Here is a 22,321-nt window from a genome sequence, read left to right as displayed (position 1 = left end):
CATGAAGAAAATTTTAAAAATTATCCGTGGAGTTTTTTAAAAATAGTTTCTTAGTTCTAATTTTTAATTAAAAAAAATCAAAAATTTTTTAGTGTCGGCTAACTTAATTTTTATTATTGAAGTTATTTGTCACTTCACAATTTTTTTATTTTATTTAACAAGCAAATTTGTTTCGAAAAATTAATTTAAAAAAATTGCATTTTTAATTTATTGAAATTTCTACGTCAATTTTTTTGACTCAATTTATTTATTAAAACAATTCTTAAAATTATCAAATATCTGCTAAATTAAATAACATTAAAGTTAGCAATCACTTGATCTGTTTTTAATTTTTTTTCAACAAATCAATTTTTTCCAAAAATAATTTTTAAAAAATTGTATTTTTTATTTTTTTAAATTTCTACATGTCAATTTTTTTTTGCCATAATTTATTTGTTAAAAAAATTCTTAACATTATCATATATCTGTTAAATTAATTTTAATAAAAAAAACAATATTAATTGCAAATTGATTTTATTCCTGTCAGATTTTTACATAGACGTCAATTTTAAATGGTATTTTTTTATTTAAAAAATCATTTGTGCGACGTTAATCATCAGTAATAATAAAAAATTTATTGATCTCCGGAATTTTGGCCGAAAATTTATCTTAAAACTATTTAGTGTATAATAATAGGATTAACGTTGACGTCTTAATTAACTTGAGGCCAATTTCATTTAAAATAATCCAGAAATACATAAGTATTATCTTAAGTATTAAACTTATCATGATTAAAATTAATTTGTATTTAAAATATAATTAAAATTTTCATGATTACAATGGAAGATACACAGAAAAAGATGAGTCATAATAATAATGTAGTGACCGATGAAAAAATTATTTCATTAATTATCAACTATCGGTCTTACTATTTTCAAATATATATACAAATTTATTTTTTTTTTTATAAGAATATGTGGAAATTCTATTTGTCAGGGTCCCACGTGGGAAAATAATGCAAAAAATATCCTCATGAAAAATTTATCAAACTATATATAAAATGTTAAAATAAAAATAACGAGTCACTGAAATTAATTTATCTCGTTATTAACTAAAAAGAAAATAATTATTTTTTCGATGAGGTAAAAAAGCACTGACTCGTAACACCTGTCTCGCGCTGAAAATTATTTTCAACATATACTATGGCTCGTTATTATTATCAATAATTGTGTTTGAGCGCCAAACAGGAGTTAGTCACGTGAAAAAATCCCTGGATACTTAATTCTTAGTTTAATTTTAATTGTTTTACTTTAAATGTACTCGTTGGTTCTAAATTAAATGATTTATTTTTAATATCTCGAGCAACTTGTAACAATTGTTGCCTCGCGTCATGTTTATTCTGGCTCTTCGCCTTCACCATCTGGAAAATTAAGTAGAAATTTTTTTAATTAATCAATCAAACATATTAAATATATTTAATAATAATAATAGTAATAATAACTAGCAATCTTGCAGTCACTATGTGACTGCCGTGACTTGAGAACTAAATAAATAAAATATTGCTTTATTAAATAATGACTTTTGTTAAATTGCACCGTACTTTTTTAAATATTGCCCTTTTGAAAGATATAAGCTCATCCCGATGTTACACTCATCAAGAGCTTTCATTTGAGTACCCACATGCATTTTTGTTATATTTTTCATATATACATATATGTAATATATATATATAAATATATAAAATATATGAAAAATTGATGTGGGTACTCAAATGAAAGGTCTCGATGAGTGTAATGTCGTGGTGAGCCTATACCTTTAAAAATGTCAATCGTGCACAAGATACAAGGTCATTTCTTAATTATTGATATTTTCAAAGATATAAGCTCATCCCGATGTTACATTCATCAAGAGCTTTCGTTTGAGTACCCACATGCATTTTTAATATATTTTTTATATATACCTATATGCAATATATATAAATATATAAAATATATGAAAAATTGATGTGGGTACTCAAATGAAAGGTCTCGATGAGTGTAACATCGGGATGAGCTTATATCTTTAAAAATATCAATAGTTCACGAGATACAAGGTCTTTTCTTAATTATGTATCTAAAGATAGGGCATTTTTGAATGCGGCTTAAATACTTGTCATCATAAATTTACGATTGGTGAGAATGATATGAAACTTTGAAAAGGCACAAATTTAAGTCAAGACTTTTCCAATGATACCAAATTTAACCATAAAGACCCATTTTATCTTATAAATACACTGGCCACAAAATTTTGCTTATTCTCTTAATAATATAGATAATAATAATAATAAATAATTACTCTGAGACATTTGTCTATACTGCTAATAATTTAAGTTTATAAAGTAAATGAAATTGATTTAATTTAATTTAATTTAAATGTAATTCTAACTAAATTCTATCGAAATGTTTATGTTTTTTTCACCTAAAACTAAATTTCCTTGATGTAAAAACCCAATGTATAAAGCCGATTGGCATTTGAATAAATAAATAAATAATTAAAAAAATTAACCTTCACGATCAGCTTCATCATCTACAAGTAAATCTTCATCGTTCGCCGCATCTTCTTCGTCATTTACTGCCTCTTCCTCATCTTCTTCCTCCTCAGCATCGTCTTCAACCACAACAATATTGTCATCTCCTTCATCACCATCAGCACCTTCATCGCCTTCTTCTCCAGCTTCTTCATCATCTTCTGCCTCGTCGCTGTCCATTTCTTCTCCTTCGTCTTCAATTCCGTTTTCTACGTCCATATCTGGCGCTAAGTAGTACTAGAACATAAATTTTTGTATTATTATTATTAATAATGATAATGTCAATTTTCATTTTAATTTTAGATTTTAAATTTTGTTATTAAAATTTCTTCATAATAATTAAATTGTTAATAGTAATAAAATTATTTTACCTGTAACGGGTTTGGCCACATATCATCTTTAATTAACTCTGCAATCTCATCAGAACTAGGATCACCATGATCCGTGAACCAGTCAAAGAAGGACCGATGGCTCAGTGTCCTCTTACGTCCTTTGGATTGATTCTTGTTCTTAGACTTTTTCGTCAAGTCAGCTCCTTCCTTCCAGCGTATAACAGTACTCTGCGAAGCTGGATCTCCTGCAAATCAGCAGGAGTTTTTATAACAACATAGATCATTTTACACATTTACATCCCAAAATATTCCTCTATTTTCTACACATTTACATTCTTCAATAGTTCTCTATCCTTTTATGGTAAGATTTTATTTTGCACAAAAGTATAAGCGAATTAACATTATTTAAGCTAATCAAAAAAATCTAGCAAACTTATAATAAGCATTGACTATCAGTAAATAATCTGTACTCACCTGTAGACCCTAAATGGAATTCCTTAGTTAATACATCATTTTCAAAATAGGGATTCTCGTCAAAATAAAAGTTAATCCTATATCCCGATTTAATGTCTTCAAATTCTTCAACTTCTAGCTTGTTCAAATATCTCAATGCGTCTTCTTCTTCCTCTTCAAGAATTTCAGCAATTTTTTTATTGTTGACAAACTATTTTTTTTTTTTTTTTTTTATATTAGTTAAGGAAGAAAATAATTAAAAAAAACTACTGGCTAAAAATAAGTTGCAAAATTTATAATTAATTTAAGACATTTTATAATTTTTTTTATCAAATAAAATTTTTAGAAGAAAAATTACACATCTAAAAAATTAACAATGCAATTTTTTATAAATAATAATAATAATAATAATCAAAGATAGTTAATATTATAAACCAGCTACCCGATCCAAATTGTTGGAGAATGACTAATTTTTCATTATTAATTGTTCAATAATAATAATAATTTACTATTTTTTCCGAAGATCGGTGTTTTTACTAAATAAAGAGTTCTATATTTCAAAGCCATTATCCCCGATCCAAATTGATGTTAGACTAATTTTTAAATTTTACATTAAATTCTTTAAATTTTAATTTTGACTTATTATTTATTTTCACCACATTATTGTTGGTATGAGCACTCATACCATCCTTGGGTGAATATTTATTTATTTATTTATTTATTTAAATACAACCAAACCCAACAGCCGTAGCCATTAACAGGGTTAATAATTTTTACAAAGTTATTATTTTAAAATTATTTTAGTAGTAATGACAAGATAACCAAGAAAATTAAATAATAAATTCAGATTGTAGTAATCACTTCGTGGCTACTCGAGTCGATAAACATAAAAAATAACAAAAGAAAAAAGTAACAAAATTGTATGAAGAAATTGTATGTAGAATATATCTAACAATTAAAAATCTTTATTTTAATTCAAGATTAAGCAAAGATGTTATATTCTTTACTCAGTGAGACTTTTTTCGGCCACTGAAAAATGCTTGAGAAAAATACAGGAATAATAATAATAATTTAAAAAAAATTAAGAAAAAAATTTTTAACAAATAAATTGACGTAAAAATTAAAAAAAAATTTTTTTTTTGTTAAATAAAATAAAAAAATTTTCAACTAACTGCAAACTTAAATGTCAGATGTTTTCTAATTTTAGTATTAAAATTACAATAATAATTTGAAAGTAACAAAACGCGCCATGTAACACGAGTTGCGAATAAACTAGAGTACAAATATACATATATATGTATACCTATATATAAGAAACAAGATGGCGTGCAGCACCGGTAGACGCCGGTATTACCGCTAAATGTCAATCAACGTAAAGTATTAACAAGTAGAATTAAGATAAAAAAAAAGTAAATAATAAAACAGAATGTCACTGATTAAAAAGGATACAGCGATGACCCAAAAATTGGGTATCCTCTTGATGATGTCGTTGCGCTTTTGGAAATATGGTTTACGTAGCTTGTTGTACTTTTTCTCAACCTCGAGGATTTCGTCGCTGGCTTTTTCGTTGAGCCCATCGATTTGATTTTGGCAACCGTCTATTTCTTCAAGAGTTTTCTGGATCTCGAGATCGTAGTGAGACTCGTTCCCGTCGCCTGACCCGGGGTCTTCCAACTTTTTCATCTTTTTATTCGTCGCCATCGTGAGTATTTGTCTAGAAAGTCAGCACAACACTGCACGCACTCAGTACTTAACTGTTCACCTCACTGTTTATATTTCTCTAGATTCCAAGCTGCTGCTGGTACTCGAGCACGGTCACGACAATAGACGATCTAAGAGCTAAGAGTTTGTGGCGCGCGATTCGCCTATTTTTGTGACCTTGATTAATCAGCATATATGAAGACCTGCACACATCAAAAACTTTATTGACGCCATCTGGCGGCAAAAATTATAAGCTTGTCACTTTATAAAATTTCTTCAACTCAGTTGATAAAATTTATTGCGCTCTCATCAACAATTACTGCGAGTGCGAGTGCTAAATGTAAACAAAAAGTAAAAATTAGGTTAGTTGATATCTAAAAAATTTATGACATTAAAGTTAGCAGTCGCTTGACAATTTTTTAATTTTTTTTTATAAATAAATTTGCTCCGAAAAATTATTTATAAAAAATTGGATTTTTTATTTTCTAAATGTCAATTTTTTTTTCTCATTTTCTTTGACATAATTTTTATTTGTTAAAAAAATTTTTTAAATTATAAAATATCTGCTAAATTAATTTTCATAAAATTTTTAGAATTTTTTTTTAATTGAAAAAATTATTCCAAAAAAATTTTATTTGTAAAAAACTTGAAAAACTAAAAGTGCAATTCTAAAATTCTAAAAAATATTTATGACATTGAAGTCAGCTGTCACTTGATAATTTTTTAATAAATAAATTTACTTCAAAAAATTACTTTTAAAAAATTGCATTTATAATTTTTTAAAATTTCTACATGTCAATTTTTTTTTCTCATTTTTTTTACCATAATTTATTTGTTAAAAAAATGATTAAATATCTGTTAAATTGATTCTCATAAAATATTTTTTAGTTCTAATTTAATAAATTAAAAAAAATTAAAAAGGTGTTAAATGTGTTAAAGTTTTTTTTTTATAAATATTTAGTGTGTTAGAAATAAATAAAATAAATAAAATGTCTGATGCGTTTGAAGAAATTCAGGCGATTAAAATAAAAAGAAATAGTTTGAGGGAAAAATTACAGAAAAGAAAACGAGAAAGGCATGAATTGTTTACTCTTACTTTGCCAACGACGATCAGTCTTGTTGCAGATGCTGTCAATTCTGGAGGTAATTTTATTGAATTAAAAATTTTTTTCAATTATTTTTTGTGTTAAATTAATTTTAGTAATTTGATTAATTTTTTAGGAGATTCCAACGCCTTGACAGACCGGCATGATGAGTTAGAACGTGAAATTTTGTGTATCCTGAGACAAAGTCTTCCAACAACTTCAGCGGAACTCAGTGTTCAGCTGAGAAAAAATCTCAGTGCTGATGTTTCTCATGTTGATGTTAAAAAAATACTCGAGAAATTGGCCGCTCAAGATGTCTTAAAGTAATTTTTATTTTTACTTCAATAATTTTTTTTTTTTAATCAAATTAGCCATTTAAACATTTTTATTATTTTTTTTTATTGAAAAAATAATTACAAAAAAGAGAAAGAAAAAATGTAAGCTGTAGAAGTTTTGAAAAATTTATACGTGTTATTTTTTTTTTTTTTTAATATTTATTTACTTGTAATTTTAGTGTCGTAATTTTTTTACACGGAAATTAACAGACAGAAATTTTTTAATTTTTATTAAAGTTAATAATTAAGTCTAGAAATTTTTTTTCTTTAAATTAGAATTATAATTTATTAAAATTTTTAACGATGGAATTTTTTAAAATGAATTTTTCTTGCTATAATTTATTAGTTAAAAAAATTCTAAAAAATATTAGATGTCTCTCAATTTCAGTGTCATAATTTTTTAATAAAAATTATATAAATTTTAGAATGAGAGAAGTAACAGAGGACGGAGTTTTGGGTTACACAGTACTTTCAATAGTTGAAAATGTGTCAAGCCAAAAAACTGAGGATTTGGTGGCCCACGAGAGCACTGACACTACTTCACAGGAAAAGACTGACGATGATGAGCCGGAGGAAGATGACGACGAGGTTAGTCCGGAGAAGCAGCCTCGACTTGACATTAAAAACGCTGAAGATATTATGTCCCTGATATCAATGCCGACGATCCGAGAGAAGGAGAGTAAAAAAGTTGGAGAGCAGATTTTGGATTTGTTGTCCAAGCAAACTTCAAAGGAAAAATCTCTGGCTGAGCGGTTTCGTTCTCAAGGAGGTGCTCAGGTGATGGAGTTCTGTCCCCATGGGACTAGATTTGAATGTGATAAAATAAACGCTAGTGGAGCTGCTAAATGTAAAAAATTGCATTTTAAAAAGATTATTCAGAGTCATACTGATGAGTCGTTGGGTGATTGTAGTTTTTTGAATACATGCTTTCATATGGATACTTGCAAGTAAGTTTATTTCAGTCTAGAATTTTGGGAATTATTTATTTATTTGAATAATTAAATATCTAAATTAATTATCTATATTATTAAGAGAATAAAAAAAATTTTGTGTTCAGGATAGTCATATGATAAAATCGGTTTTTTTTTTTAGTGAAATTTAGTGTCATTGCAAAGATTTAGTCAATTTGTTATAATAAGTATTTAGGCTGCATTCGAAAATACTTTATCTCTGGATATATAATAAAGAAATGACCTTGTTTCTTGTGAACTATTGACATTTTTAAAGATATAAGCTCATCCCGACATTACACTCATCGAGACCTTTCATTTGAGTACCCACATCGATTTTTCCTATATTTTATATATTTATATATTTCACAAATACCATGTATATAAAATATATTAAAAATGCCATGTGGGTACTCAAATGAAAGGTCTCGACGAGTGTAACATCGGAATGAGTTTATATCTTAAAAAATGTCAATAATTAAGAAATGACATTGTATCTTGTCAACTATTGACATTTTTAAAGAGATGAGCTCATCCTGACATTACACTCATCGAGACTTTTCATTTGAGTACCCACATCAATTTTTCATATATTTATATATTTTACAAATACCATGTATATAAAATATATGAAAAATGCCATGTGGGTACTCAAATGAAAGGTCTCGACGAGTGTAACATCGGAATGAGTTTATATCTTAAAAAATGTCAATAATTAAGAAATGACATTGTATCTTGTCAACTATTGACATTTTTAAAGAGATGAGCTCATCCTGACATTACACTCATCGAGACCTTTCATTTGAGTACCCACATCAATTTTTCATATATTTATATATTTTACAAATACCATGTATATAAAATATATGAAAAATGCCATGTGGGTACTCAAATGAAAGGTCTCGACGAGTGTAACATCGGAATGAGTTTATATCTTAAAAAATGTCAATAATTAAGAAATGACATTGTATCTTGTCAACTACTGACATTTTTAAAGAGATAAGCTCATCTCGATGTTACACTCATCAAGACCTTTCATTTGAGTACCAACATCAATTTTTCATATATTTTATATATTTATATATTTCACAAATACCATATATATGAAAAATATATCAAAATGCATGTGGGTACTCAAATGAAAGCTCTTGAAGAGTGTAACATCAGGATGAGCTTATATTTTTAAAATCGTCAATATTTAAGAAAGTACAGTGTAATTTAACAAAAGTCATTATTTAATAAAACAAAATTTTATTTATTTTCATATCGACTGCAAGGTTGCTAGTTTTTATTAAAAAAAATTATTTTATCATTCGTGACATAGCAGATATTTGAAAATTTTTTTAGTTTATCAAAAAAGAAATTAGATTTCAAAAACAATTTCTTAAACATTGAACTCATAATTTTTTTTTAATTTTTAAAAATGAATTTTTTTATTTTTTTCATAATTAATTTTATAATAAAAATCTTCTGTCAGATTTTATTTTTAAAAATAAAATAATTTTTAGATACGTCCACTACGAAGTAGACAACTCAACATCTTTATCAAAGGAAAATATCAACGAATCAGAAATTCAAACTGTAAATAATTCAACAAAATTATCAGTAGAAACCCCTGGACAAGTAACAGGACCAGGTTCAGGCACAGAATTAACTCTCTATCCTCCGCAATGGATCCAGTGCGACTTGCGTTACTTGGACATGACAGTCCTTGGTAAATTCGCGGTAATAATGGCAGACCCACCGTGGGACATTCACATGGAACTGCCTTACGGAACGATGTCTGACGACGAGATGCGTCAGCTGGGAATCCCCGCTCTTCAAGACGAGGGTCTGCTGTTCTTATGGGTGACTGGCCGAGCCATGGAGCTGGGAAGAGAGTGCTTGCAGCTCTGGGGCTACGAGCGAGTCGACGAGATCATCTGGGTGAAGACTAACCAGCTGCAGAGGATCATCAGGACCGGCCGAACCGGACACTGGCTGAACCACGGCAAGGAACACTGTCTGGTAGGCATGAAAGGCAACCCTCGCATCAATCGTGGGCTCGATAGCGACGTGATCGTTGCTGAAGTTCGTGCTACCAGTCACAAGCCCGATGAAATTTACGGGATCATCGAACGGATGAGTCCCAGCACCAGGAAGATAGAATTGTTCGGTCGCCCGCATAATGTTCAGCCGAACTGGATCACTCTGGGTAACCAGGTCGATGGTGTTCATCTGATTGATCCTCAGCTTATTAAAGCCTTCCGCAAGCGATATCCCGACGGGAATTCCATGAAACCTAACAAGACTTAATTTATATTTTTATTATCATTAAAACACATACAAATCATTTTTTTTTATCAATTCGCCGTCAAGGCTTTAATAAACTTACATATATATTTATAAAAAAAAAGATATTTTCAACACCTTTTACAAGCTAATAATTTTTTAATATAATTATTCATATCGGAAGATATATCACTTATTTTTTAGTATTTTATTAAATAGATAAAAGTTTGTATATATTAAATAGGCACCAATTTTTTTTTTTAATTATTACTTATTGGAAGATATATTTAACGTTGATTTTATTTTATATGAATCCAAAAGTATCAGACTTTCGAGAATTTAAATAAAAATATCGCGTTTCAGATGTCATACACGGAAAGAACAAGATGATACTGGATATCATTCCAGATTATACTGAGTGAAAAAAAATTTTAGATAGTAGCTAGTATAATCCTGATTACAATGAGTATAATCCAGATATCACGCAGTATAATCTGGATTTTTTTTAGCTACAATATGAAATTTTTTTTCATCTGAGATATCACTGAGCATAATCTGGGATAATATAAGTTCTGGTATTTTTTTTAAGTCCAAAAAAAAATTTTTAGTTTAAAGAAAAATTTTTTTTTGCATTTCTGTAAATTTCATGAAAAAATACGTCAGTTCCCAAAAAAAATTTTTTTTTATTATTTACGCTCTTATGGCATCCGAGGTGGGTCCCGGGAGTCATAAAATCGTATAAAAAAATTTTTTTTCGGGAATCCACGTATTTTTTCATGAAATGCAAAAAAAAATTTTTCTTCAAACTAAAAAATTTTTTTTTTGTCAGAAAAAAAATAGGATTTTTATTATACGCTCTTATGGCATCTGCAACGCGATATTTTTGAAAAATTGCACGCTAAGAATATTTTAAAAGTCAGTATGCATTTTTTCAAATAATAAATTAGTAGTTAAAAGATCCAATTATTGACACTTGGAATTTTATTTAAATAAAAAAAAAAATCAACTCTAATAAATTAATAAATATAATTTTTAAATTATAAATATTAAGATAGTTAATTTTTTAAGAAAATTTTATTTTTTTAATTAAAATAAAATTGAAAGTGTCTTATTTAAATAAAAAAAAAAAATCAACACTAATAAATTAATAAATATAATTTTTAAATTACAAATATTAAGATAATTAATTTTTTAAGAAAATTTAATTTTTTTAATTAAAGTAGAATTGAAAGTGTCAAACAACTAGACTTCAGTTAAAAACTAAAATTCCCAATTTTCTCATACCTTATCATCCCTAATAAATAAATTTCAAATCGGCCGTTCACGAGTACTTCGCTTGAGAAACTGTTTGTCACGTAACACCCTCGAGGATTCCTCAGAAGATTTATCACCGCTGTCCATAGAATTTTTCTTAACTTTTTTAGTAACACACTTAGCCTTCTTAAAGGCATCAATCCAGTGTTTTTTATCATGCTCGTCTCTCACGATCAAAGTGCGATCTCCAACTTTCAAGCAACTATCCTCATCAACATCCGAAGATTCTGTAAGCAGCTGATCCTTGGGAATGACAGGACAATGTAGATCGTAGTTCTTCGACCTGGACTTGATGACCGGCCGAGTGACTACGAAGCAGTTGTCGAATAAAAAGCAATGAAGCTTCAATCCGCGAGGATCTTTGAGCTGTCCTTCAGTGATGAGCTCCCTCGCGGTTTTTATCAATCCTTCTGGGTCGTACTCAGTCTTGGAGATGATTTTCATCCGAGCTAGCTCGCACTCTGCGTCTCCCATCGCCTGGTCTATTTTCTCCAACATCTCTGTGAATATAATACTGGCTTCCTTGAGCATCAAGTAGTCCTCGTGCGTCGACGGGGTTCGTCTCACTATTTCTTTTATCAGCAGCGGATATTTAACTATACGAGACCGAGCCACGTCTAAGTACGTCCACAAATCAACTGCCCGCGGTGATTCCATTTTTTTTTTAAGAAACTCCTGGAATTTTTTACTCCGCGTCCGCTTTGTCTCCAGCAGATGCCTCGCCATTATCTGGGACCTGCACCTCTCGATGTAGGGCTCTGTGAGCGTTGATAACCACTCGAGTATCGTCGGGCCAATTGTATTGGTGAACCCCGACGTGTCTCGCAGTTCTATTAAGTCGTCCCGGAGTTTGCTGTGCACGTGGATCAGCATGTCGATGTCGCCGAATAATGTGCGCAGTTCACTGGGTGTGAAGATGTCCGTCGACTGCAAGGGCTCCAGGTAGGACTCTTTGAGCTCCTGGAGGTCATTTAGGAGCACGTTTTCTCCGCAGTAAAGCTCGTAAATAGCTTCCTGTCTTTTAATGTCATTTCTGCTCATACTTGAAGTTAATTTCTCAGGTGGGTATTTTGATACATCTGTCACCCAACTGTTCATCACTACGCTTCCTACTTGCTCGCATTTACTGCGCGTTCTGAAAAATAAATTATTTTTATAAGTTAAAATAATTATAATTAATAAAAATTATATTTTATTTTAATTAATAAACAAATTTTTTTTTAAAAAATTATTTAAAGAAAAATTGCTTTTATAATTTTTTTAAAATATTTTTATAGTCTATATTAATAAGAGAAGAAGCAAAATTTTGTAGCCAGTGTACTTATATGATAAAATGGGTTTTATCAACATAATTAAGAAACGACCTTGTATCTTGAGAATTATTGACATTTTTAAAGATATAAGCTCATCCCGATGTTACACTCATCGAGACCTTTCATTTGAGTACCCACATCAATTTTTTATATATTTTATATATTTATATATATGTATATATGAAAAATATATGAAAATGCATGTGGGTGCTCAAATGAAAGCTCTTGATGAGTGTAACATCGGGATGAGCTTATATCTTTAAAATTGTCAATAGTTAAGAAAGTACAGTCCAATTTAACATATAATAATTAAGAAACCACCTTGTACCTCGTGAACTATTGACATTACTAAAGATATAAGCTCATCCTAATATTACACTGATCAAGACCTTTCATTTGAGTACCCACATCAATTTTTCATATATATATATATATATATATATATATATATATATATATATGAAAAATATATGAAAATGCATGTGGGTACTTGAATGAAAGCTCTTGATGAGTGAAACATCGGGATGAGCTTATACCTTTAAAAATGTCAATATTTAAGAAAATACAGTGCAATTTAACATAATTAAGAAACGACCTTGCATCTTGAGAACTATTGACATTTTTTAAGATATAAGCTCATCCCGATGTTACACTCATCGAGACCTTTCATTTGAGTACCCACATCAATTTCTCATATATTTATATATATTATATATATATGTATATATGAAAAATATATGAAAATGCATGTGGGTACTTAAATGAAAGCTCTTAATGAGTGTAACATCAGGATGAGCTTATATCTTTAAAAACGTCAATAGTTAAGAAAGTACAGTGCAATTTAACATAATTAAGAAACAGCCTTGTATCTTGAGAACTATTGACATTTTTAGAGATATAAGCTCATCCCAATGTTACACTCATGAAGACCTTTCATTTGAGTACCCACATCAATTTTTTATATATTTTATATATTTATATATATCATATATATGCATATATGAAAAATATATGAAAATGCATGTAGGTACTTGAATGAAAGCTCTTGATGAGTGTAACGTCGGGATGAGCTTATACCATTAAAAAAGTCAAAAGTAAAAAAATTACAGTGCAATTTAACAAAAGTCATTAATAAAGCAAAATTTTATTTATAAAAACTTAGTCGAAATTTCACAATTTATAAAAAAATAAAGATACATATTGCATTTAGAAATTTTAAATGCAATTTTTTGAAAATATTTTTTTTACTCCTAATTTATTTGTTAAATAAAAACAAAAAATTTTAATAAATAAATGTTTACCTATTACTAGGTCCAGACTCGCCGTCCTCGTCAATCATACCCACAGAAGTATTACTGTGAAACCCAAAAGACCGCTGAAGCACATTGCTCAGCCGACCAGTAGTCGACGCAGCTAAAAAATTGCTGGCCAACTCGGTAATCCTCCGTCTTTTTTTCCTCTTGATAATTGTTGAATCTAGAGAAATGTCCATTGAACTCACACTGATTACATCACTCTTGGTCCTCTTTCTTGAGGATCTCTAAATAATATAAATTTAAATATAAACATAAAAAATTAAAATTGAAATTTAAACAGTGTAAATACTGAAGAAACTATCAAAAATAATTACTCACCTGCCAAAATTTTTTCTTCGGCTCCTGAAACGCCTCATTGATCTCATTTTCATCTACCTCGTTCATCGTTTACCAGCAAACTGTCATTTAGCGGATCCGCGTAACAGGAATGTAATCAAACACCGGCTTTGGGTTTCACTTTACTTCTATCCATTCACTCACTCAAATTTATTCTATTTTTTTTTAAAGTTTTTTTCTATAGTTTTTAAAAGTATTTCAAAGTTTTTGAGAAATTGTATCAATTATTTATGTAAATTTTTTAAGCAAAATAATAATTTATTATTTTTTGTCATTCAGAAACACAATTTCAGGCAGGTGTTGCTTAATCAGCTTGTTTTTCAAATCACTTCACTCCAGTATAGTTTATGACAACTGATTGGTCAGATTATACATTATAAAAATCACCACATTATACCTTTTTTTTTTTTTTTTTTTTTTTTTAAATCACACTGAAGTTAACAGCTGTCAATTTTAAAAATTTTTCTAACAAATTACAACAATAAATTAAAATAATAAAAAAAATTTCTAATTGTTTTTTTTTTACCGGCTTTTAACCGAAAATCTACTTTTTCTTCACTTGCCACCAGCGCCACCAGTCAACAAAATAATAAACTAAAATTTAACACAAATTTTCGAATGCTGGTAAGTGCGCGTCCATTTTTATTGTGCAATTCACAAAGTGTCAGTGATTTTTGATAGTGAATAGTGACAATGACAAATAATAATAATAATAACAATAATAATAATAATCTATATACATTACTACGATTACTGATTATGCTGGGTTAGTAATGTCAGTTGATACAGCTGATCCAGCTGTCATGTACTCACGTTACTCATGCTTCTGTGCATTTAAAATAACATAATGATTAACAACAATAGTATCTATTAAAATAGTTTTTCTTCAAAACAAACATGACCAACACAGGATTTTTATTTTCACTGTTGTTAATTTTTGTTGTCATTGTTGTCGCTTTTTTATACAGGTAAGAATTTTGTTGATAACCTCCGATAACCTCATAATACTAAAGTTAGCCGACATCTAAAAAATTTAAGAATTTTTTTTATTGAAAAAATTATCACAAAAAAATAAAACAAAAAATTTCATTTATGAAAAACTTGAAAAACTATAAGTGCATTTTTTAATTATAATTTAATAAATGAAAAATAATCAAAAAATTAAAAACGTTGGCTAACTTTAGTGTCATGATAACCTCTTGACATTTAACCAAATTGATTTAATTAATGTTTCAGTATCATTTGGGCAATTGTCATTTTTGTTCTTTTCAACATTGGCCGCTTTTGGGGTGAACAAATTTTAGAACGCATTATTATCTTGCTGAAATTGGATAAAAAATTTAGCAGTAACAAATTTAACAGCAATAAAACATGCAAAGTGTGTCGTGGTGATAATTGTAAAAGACACAAGCCATCTGTTAATAACAGTCATGTCAAAATTCCAAAGGATTTGGACTCTGCGCTCCAAAATGTAATACAACTCATGTTACAATTTATTATGATAGTTGAATTAGCTGGCAGCTGTTAATTTTTTTAATGACATTAAATTTAGCTTGACAATTTTTTTTATTTTCTTTAATAAATAAATTATAGCAAAAAAAAGTTATTAAAAAATTGGACTTGTAGAAATTTTAATAAATTAAAAATGCAATTTTTTAAAAATGAGTTTTTAGAAAAAATTTTTTTATTAAAAAATTGTCAAGTGACTGCTAACTTTATTGTTATTTTTTTATGAAAATTAATTCAGCCGATTTTTAATAATTTTAATAATGTTTCTAATCAATAGATTGCTGCATAAAAAAAACTAAAAACTAAATGGGCATTTAGAAATTTTAATAAATTAAAAATCCGATTTTTTACAAATAATTTTTCGGAACAAATTTTTTTGTTAAATAAAATTTAAAAAAATGGTCAGGTGACAGCTAACTTTAATATCATCATTTTTTTTATTTTTAATGAAAATTAATTTAGCATATATTTGACAATTTTCAGAATTTTATAACAAATAAATTATGACAAAAAAAAATTGACTTGTAGAAATTTTAAAAAATAAAAAATGCAATTTTTTTAAAATAATTTTTTCAAACTAATTTTTTTGTTAAATAAAATTAAAAAATTGTAAAATGACAGCTAACTTTAAAGTCATTAATTTTTATGATGACATTAAAGTTAGCAGTCACTTGAATATTATTTAATTTTATTTTACAAACAAATTTGCTTCAAAAAATCATTTTAAAAAAATTGCATTTTTTATTTTTTTAAATTTCTGTCATTTTTTTTCTACTTATTTTTGCCATAATTTATTTGTTACAAAAACTATCAAATATCGGCTAAATTAATTTTAATATTTTTATGACAAATTAGATAATTTTTTAATTTTATTTAACAAATTAATTTATTCTAAAAAATTGCATTTATATTTTTTTTTAAATTTCTACCTGTCAATTTCTTTTTCCATAATTTATTTATTAAAAACATTATAAAAATTATTAAATATCTGTTAAATTAATTTTTATTGATAAAATGCTTTAAAAAATTTCTATTAATAATTTTTTTTTTAATTTTCATAAGTAAAATTTTTTTTTAATAATTGATAAAAATTAATTTAGCAAGAATTAAATTAAACTTGTGTCTTATAATTACTTGATATTAAATAAAATAAATTTTATTTAAACTTTTAGCTACTGGAAAAAGTTTTACAGACTTACGTGTGCACCTGGTACTCAGATTTCTCATCAAATGAGGCATTTCTCCAGCAACTACGCCTGACAACAACAATCGCCATCAGGAACATAATCAGCCGACTCCTCAATACTCAAGTGTCCGAGTTAATTTTCAACAACCTAATTCCCATCGCGCTCCAACATGCCCAAGACTGGCGTGTTATGTCAGAGTGCGCTAAAAAAAAAGGCGGTAAGCCTGAAGACTATGCTCGTGATTACTTAGGACATAGAATACACCCGGCGGCTTACTCGCGTGATGAAGAATTGAGTTATCTCAGAGGCTTAGTTTCTGGATTATTGCCTTATTTATTACCCAGTACTTATATTTCAACAAATAACAAGGTAATGATAGCAAAAAAATTATCAATTAAACTAGTCCTTAAAAATAATTTATTTTTTAGGTTTTATTGCGGGAAATTCTGGCAAACTGGGTCCTGCTGCCTGCAATAGACGCACTGGCGGACCCGGACAATATAAACTTCCTGGTGAAACTGGGAACCTCTTACGAAGTACTTCTGCCAGGAGGAATCGATTCTGTAAACGTGCCAGTTCTTCAGACGTGGATTACTCCTGTTGTTGCTATTGAAACTTCTGACGATCCGCTGAAACCTTCCTTGGATCAAGTGCTCAATGATCCGCAGCTTCTTTATTTATTTATGCAGCATATCAAAGAAACTGGACCCGTTAATCTCTTACAATTTTGTCTAGATATCGGTTGGTATATTTTAATTAAATAATTAAAAAAAAACATTTGACAATTTTTTTTTTTAAATAAACTAGGGCTAGAAAATTATTTTTTAAAAATTTAATTTATAAATTTTTAGAATTTCTAAGGATAGAATTTTTAAAATAAATTTTTTTTGCTACAATTTATGTTTGAAAAATTAAAAAAAATTATCAGATGTCTAAATTTCAGTGTCATACAAAAAAATTAAATTAATTCACGAAAAAAGTTCTTGAACCAAAAAAATTATTTTAGTTTGGAATTTCTGAATCTAATTTTTGAATAGAGCAAAAATGCTCTATATCTAGATACATAATTAAGAAATGACCTTGTATCTTGTGAGCTATTGACATTTTTAAAAATATGAGCTCATCCTAATGCTACACTCATCAAGATCTTTCATTTGAGTACCCACATCAATTTTTCATATATTTATATATATTATATATATGTATATATGAAAAATATATCAAAAATGAATGTGGGTATTCAAATGAAAGCTCTTGATGAATGTAATCTCGGGATGAGCTTATATCTTTAAAAATGTCCATAGTTAAGAAAGTATATTACAATTTAAGATAATTAAAAAACGACTTGTATCTTGAGAACTATTGACATTTTCTAAGATATAAGCTCACCCCGACATTACACTCATCAAGACCTTTCATTTGAGTACCCACATCAATTTTTCATATATTTATGTATATTATATATATATGAAAAATATATATATATGAAAAATATATTAAAATGCATGTGGGTATTCAAATGAAAGCTCTTGATAAGTGTAATATCAGGATGAGCTTATATCTTTAATAACGTTAATGTGTAAGAAAGTACAGTGCAATTTAACATAATTAAAAAACAATCCTGTATTATGAAAACTATTGACATTTTTAAAGATATAAGCTCACCCCGACATCACACTTATCGAGACCTTTCATTTGAGTACCTACATTAATTTTTTACATATTTATATATATTACATATATGTATATATGAAAAATATATTAAAAATGCATGTGGGTACTCAAATGAAAGCTTTTGAAGAGTGTAACATCAAGATGAACTTATATCTTTAAAAACGTCATTATTTAAGAAAGTACAGTGCAATTGAACAAAAGTCATTATTTAATAAAGCAAAATTCTATTTTTCTACCGTAACAAATAAAAAAAGTGAATAAATAATTTTCTTTACAGATGATCTCAGTAAGCGTATGTTGAACCCCGAGATGACGGAAGAAATCGAAGAAAATTTATACCTCGACGCTCAGAACATATATTCAACATACTTAGACCCAACTGGTAGCGAGTACATCCACTTGCCTTGGCACATAACTCAAGGACTGCAGCAAATACTGGAAGGCGGGCCAAGTAAAATACAAGAGCTGCGAACCTCTCGGCCACTGTACCAAGCGCATCAGGAAGCTCACGCCCTCCTGGAGGCTATTTGTCTCCCGTCGTTCCACCACAGTTACGAGCTCTACAAATTGCTCTGCGGATCTCCGATCGCAAATTTGACCTCAAAGTCGTCCTCGCAGACGAGCTTGTCCGGGACCAGCGGAGTGGGTCAAAAGTTGAGCTACCAGCTCGGAAAAATCCGAGGAGCTCTCCGTGCATCGACAGTCGACGGCGCGACATTCGAGACTCCGGACGTTTTCCACGCCGAGGAGGTCGACTGTGCACCGCGTACTTACCAGGATGACTCGGCTCTGTGCATCGACAAGGCCAGCGACAGAGACTTGACCACCTGGCGGGTCACCGTGCCGCATGTTGATGGCAATGGCAGCCACCCGCTTTATATGATCGAGATCCACAGCTCTGCTGACAACAAACCTTGGAGTGTCTTGCGCAAGGATCAAGATTTTCACACCCTCAGGTCAAGGTTGCTGGAGTTCCATGGAGACCGCGAGATGAATGACTCTCCGCTGCCCACTCGGAAAAATCAGTACGTATCTTTGGCCGCTAATCGCCAGCGCTACGAAGATTTTCTTCAGAAATTACTCGCCAAGCCGACTCTACGTAGCAGCGAACTGCTGTATATTTTTCTTACTGTACCTAATTTTAAGCCTTACTTCAATAATTACTCTACGCCGGACATTGGTGTGCTCTATCAGAGTGTTGCTCATAAATTAAGGAAAGAAAAGGGACAAAATTTGGATAAGTTTATGAATGTTTTTTTGGCTTCGACCGTCGTTGAAACCGAGCAAGTTAATTTAGGCGTAGATCCAATTAATGATAATAATTTTGGGGAGTCTACGACTAAAGGAAAGGATTTATTAGCAGGACCTTTTGAGAATAATTTAAATATTAGTGATGTTGATCAACAAAATTTGCCGTTGATTGTACCTAAAAAGCATCATGTCAAAGGCGCTTGTTATTGTATCGCTGAAGCTGGTAAGTTTTATCAATTATATTGAAAAAAAAATTATTTTTTAAAAAATGATAAATTTTTTACAAAAAATTAATTTGGTTTATATTTTACTACGTGACTGCCATAGTGAACTATAAAGAAATAAAATTTTTTTTTATTAAATAGTAAATTTTGTTAAATTGCACTGTACTGTTTTAACTATTGACATTTTTAAAGCTATAAGCTCATTTCGATGTTACACTCATCGAGAGCTTTCATTTGAGTACCCACATGGCATTTTTCATATATTTTATATATATGTGGTATTTTTAAAATATATAAATATATAAAATATATGAAAAATCGATGTGGGTATTCAAATGAAAGTACTTGATGAGTGTAACATCGGGATGAGTTTATATCTTTAAAAATGTTAGTAGTTTTCAAGATACAAAGTCGTTTCTTAATTATGTTAAATACACTGTACTTTCTTAAATTAAATATTGACAATTTTAAAAATATAAGCTCATTCCGATGTTACACTCATCAAGAGCTTTCATTTGAGTACCCATATACAATTTGATATATTTTTCATATATACATATATATATAATATATATAAATATATGAAAAATTGATGTGGGTACTCAAATTAAAGATCTTGATCAGTATAACATCGGGATGAGCTTATGTCTTTAAAAATGTCAATAGTTCACAAGATACAAGGTCGTTTCTTAATTATGTTAAATTGCACTGTACTTTCTTGACTATTGACATTTTTAAAGATATAAGCTCATCCCGATGTTACATTTATCAAGAGCTTTCATTTGAGTCCTCACATGCATTTTCATATATTTTACATATATACATGTATATAATATATGAAATATATGAAAAATTGATGTGGGTACTCAAATGGAAGGTCTTGATGAGTGTAATGTCGGGGTGAGCTTATATCTTTGAAAATGTCAATAGTTCTCAAGATACAAGGTTGTTTTTAATTCTGTTAAATTGCACTGTACTTTCTTAAATATTGATGTTTTTAAAGATATAAGCTCATTCCGATGTTACACTCATCAAGAGCTTTAATTTGAGTACCCACATACATTTTTATATATTTTTCATATATACATATATATAATATATATAAATATATGAAAAATTGATGTGGGTACTCAAATTAAAGATCTTGATCAGTATAACATCGGGATGAGCTTATGTCTTTAAAAATGTCAATAGTTCACAAGATACAAGGTCGTTTCTTAATTATGTTAAATTGCACTGTACTTTCTTGACTATTGACATTTTTAAAGATATAAGCTCATCCCGATGTTACATTTATCAAGAGCTTTCATTTGAGTACTCACATGCATTTTCATATATTTTTCATATATACATATATATAATAAATGAAATATATGAAAAATTGATGTGGGTACTCAAATGGAAGGTCTTGATGAGTGTAATGTCGGGGTGAGCTTATATCTTTGAAAATGTCAATAGTTCTCAAGATACAAGGTTGTTTTTAATTCTGTTAAATTGCACTGTACTTTCTTAAATATTGATGTTTTTAAAGATATAAGCTCATTCCGATGTTACACTCATCAAGAGCTTTAATTTGAGTACCCACATACATTTTTATATATTTTTCATATATACATATATATAATATATATAAATATATGAAAAATTGATGTGGGTACTCAAATGAAAGGTCTCGATGAGTGTAGTGTCAGGGTGAGCTTATATTTTTAAAAGTGTCAATAGTTCTCAAGATACAAGGAATAATATTTTATTTCTTTAGCTAAAAAATAAAAAAAAATTTTTAATTAATATCTTATTAAAAATTTGCTTATTTTTAAAAAATAAATTTGTAGTCTCAATATATAATAATAACATTATCATAAAATAATTAATGTTCTAAATTATTCTAAATTTTACAGTCGACAGCTTGCTAAATGTATCATCTTTTATATCAACGGGCGTCTGGCTGGCAGCTTCGCTGTTGCGCTTAAATTTGGACCCATTCTGCAGCAAATATTTGGACAGAACATTAACAAAATTACTGAGCGGCGGCAGAGCGGCGATGGTTATCAAATTGCTGCATAACGTGATGTTCGGGTCGAAATCAACGCGGAAAAACTTGAGTACAATGATCCAGGATGACGAAAAATACTTGGGAGCAAAAGAAGGACTCCACAATCTGCTGCCCAAGTGGTTTTTTGTCCTACGTAATGACAGCTGGGGTGAATTAATGGATTCGCTTTTGGATCCTCTGCAAAATGCTCCTCTGAACAAACATCTCGCTTATGTTTTAATAGATCAAATTGTTCTAACACTTTTTCCCGAATTGTCTCGGTGAGATTTATATATTTAATTTTAAAAGCAATATTTATTTTTACATTCCAAATATTTTTTGTACATACTGCTCAATTGTAAATAAGTTGCTGTGGTCACGGCATTTTATTTTTATTTTTTTAAAATCATTTTTTTGAATTTTTAATAATATTAATAATAATTATAAATAGTAACTCGCATGGTGATAAATAAATATTTAATTATTTATTTAA

At 28.9% G+C, this 22,321-nt stretch overlaps 4 protein-coding genes across 5 annotated transcripts; 2 read left to right on the top strand and 2 right to left on the bottom strand.

Moving 5' to 3' along the window:
- Positions 1-496: 496 nt before the first annotated feature.
- On the bottom strand, positions 497-5,184 carry LOC123258686 (protein SET). Of its 2 annotated transcripts, none has more exons than XM_044718850.1 (5): positions 4,780-5,184; positions 3,352-3,541; positions 2,917-3,113; positions 2,524-2,782; positions 497-1,399 (listed from the first exon to the last, which is right to left on the bottom strand). In XM_044718850.1, exons 1-5 carry the CDS (start codon positions 5,029-5,031, stop codon positions 1,374-1,376), a joined length of 924 nt encoding a protein of 307 aa, XP_044574785.1. In that variant the 5' UTR covers positions 5,032-5,184; the 3' UTR covers positions 497-1,373. The 2 variants fall into 2 exon arrangements, with proteins under 2 accessions (XP_044574785.1, XP_044574784.1); XM_044718849.1 differs by having other exon boundaries at positions 2,917-3,122; positions 4,780-5,183.
- A 779-nt stretch (positions 5,185-5,963) lies between these two features.
- Positions 5,964-9,818, top strand: LOC123258684 (N6-adenosine-methyltransferase subunit METTL3). Its single transcript, XM_044718847.1, has 4 exons — positions 5,964-6,174; positions 6,253-6,439; positions 6,877-7,398; positions 8,910-9,818. Exons 1-4 carry the CDS (start codon positions 6,021-6,023, stop codon positions 9,694-9,696), a joined length of 1,650 nt encoding a protein of 549 aa, XP_044574782.1. The 5' UTR covers positions 5,964-6,020; the 3' UTR covers positions 9,697-9,818.
- A 1,082-nt stretch (positions 9,819-10,900) lies between these two features.
- Positions 10,901-14,364, bottom strand: LOC123258685 (rho guanine nucleotide exchange factor 3-like). The gene is made up of 3 exons (XM_044718848.1): positions 13,934-14,364; positions 13,601-13,839; positions 10,901-12,121 (listed from the first exon to the last, which is right to left on the bottom strand). The coding sequence occupies exons 1-3, from the start codon at positions 13,997-13,999 to the stop codon at positions 10,981-10,983; spliced, it is 1,446 nt and encodes a 481-aa protein (XP_044574783.1). The 5' UTR covers positions 14,000-14,364; the 3' UTR covers positions 10,901-10,980.
- Positions 14,365-14,642: 278 nt separating this feature from the next.
- Positions 14,643-22,285, top strand: LOC123258577 (sorting nexin-14-like). Its single transcript, XM_044718678.1, has 6 exons — positions 14,643-14,919; positions 15,188-15,422; positions 16,633-17,016; positions 17,076-17,388; positions 18,599-19,795; positions 21,695-22,285. Exons 1-6 carry the CDS (start codon positions 14,849-14,851, stop codon positions 22,111-22,113), a joined length of 2,619 nt encoding a protein of 872 aa, XP_044574613.1. The 5' UTR covers positions 14,643-14,848; the 3' UTR covers positions 22,114-22,285.
- Positions 22,286-22,321: the final 36 nt, after the last annotated feature.

This window comes from Cotesia glomerata, linkage group LG2, assembly GCF_020080835.1.
Source record: "Cotesia glomerata isolate CgM1 linkage group LG2, MPM_Cglom_v2.3, whole genome shotgun sequence".
NCBI classification, from domain to species: Eukaryota; Metazoa; Arthropoda; class Insecta; order Hymenoptera; family Braconidae; genus Cotesia; species Cotesia glomerata.
The sequence above is the reverse complement of the archived record's forward strand: the minus strand, read 5'-3'. Positions and strand labels throughout refer to the sequence as shown.

Bases quoted from the DNA above. Each gene is read 5' to 3' on its own strand.
- LOC123258685 (XM_044718848.1), bottom strand. From the start codon at position 13,999: ATGAACGAGGTAGATGAAAATGAGATCAATGAGGCGTTTCAGGAGCCG. The intron at 13,840-13,933 runs GTGAGTAATTAT...TATATTATTTAG, and splicing joins CGAAGAAAAAATTTTGGCAG to AGATCCTCAAGAAAGAGGAC. The intron at 12,122-13,600 runs GTAAACATTTAT...TTTATTTTTCAG, and splicing joins GAGTCTGGACCTAGTAATAG to AACGCGCAGTAAATGCGAGC.
- LOC123258684 (XM_044718847.1), top strand. From the start codon at position 6,021: ATGTCTGATGCGTTTGAAGAAATTCAGGCGATTAAAATAAAAAGAAAT. The intron at 6,175-6,252 runs GTAATTTTATTG...TTAATTTTTTAG, and splicing joins AGATGCTGTCAATTCTGGAG to GAGATTCCAACGCCTTGACA. The intron at 7,399-8,909 runs GTAAGTTTATTT...AATAATTTTTAG, and splicing joins TTTCATATGGATACTTGCAA to ATACGTCCACTACGAAGTAG.
- LOC123258577 (XM_044718678.1), top strand. From the start codon at position 14,849: ATGACCAACACAGGATTTTTATTTTCACTGTTGTTAATTTTTGTTGTC. The intron at 14,920-15,187 runs GTAAGAATTTTG...TTAATGTTTCAG, and splicing joins GTTGTCGCTTTTTTATACAG to TATCATTTGGGCAATTGTCA. The intron at 17,017-17,075 runs GTAATGATAGCA...TTTATTTTTTAG, and splicing joins ATATTTCAACAAATAACAAG to GTTTTATTGCGGGAAATTCT.
- LOC123258686 (XM_044718849.1), bottom strand. From the start codon at position 5,031: ATGGCGACGAATAAAAAGATGAAAAAGTTGGAAGACCCCGGGTCAGGC. The intron at 3,123-3,351 runs GTGAGTACAGAT...GCTGATTTGCAG, and splicing joins ATTCCATTTAGGGTCTACAG to GAGATCCAGCTTCGCAGAGT. The intron at 2,783-2,916 runs GTAAAATAATTT...TTTATGTTCTAG, and splicing joins TGTGGCCAAACCCGTTACAG to TACTACTTAGCGCCAGATAT.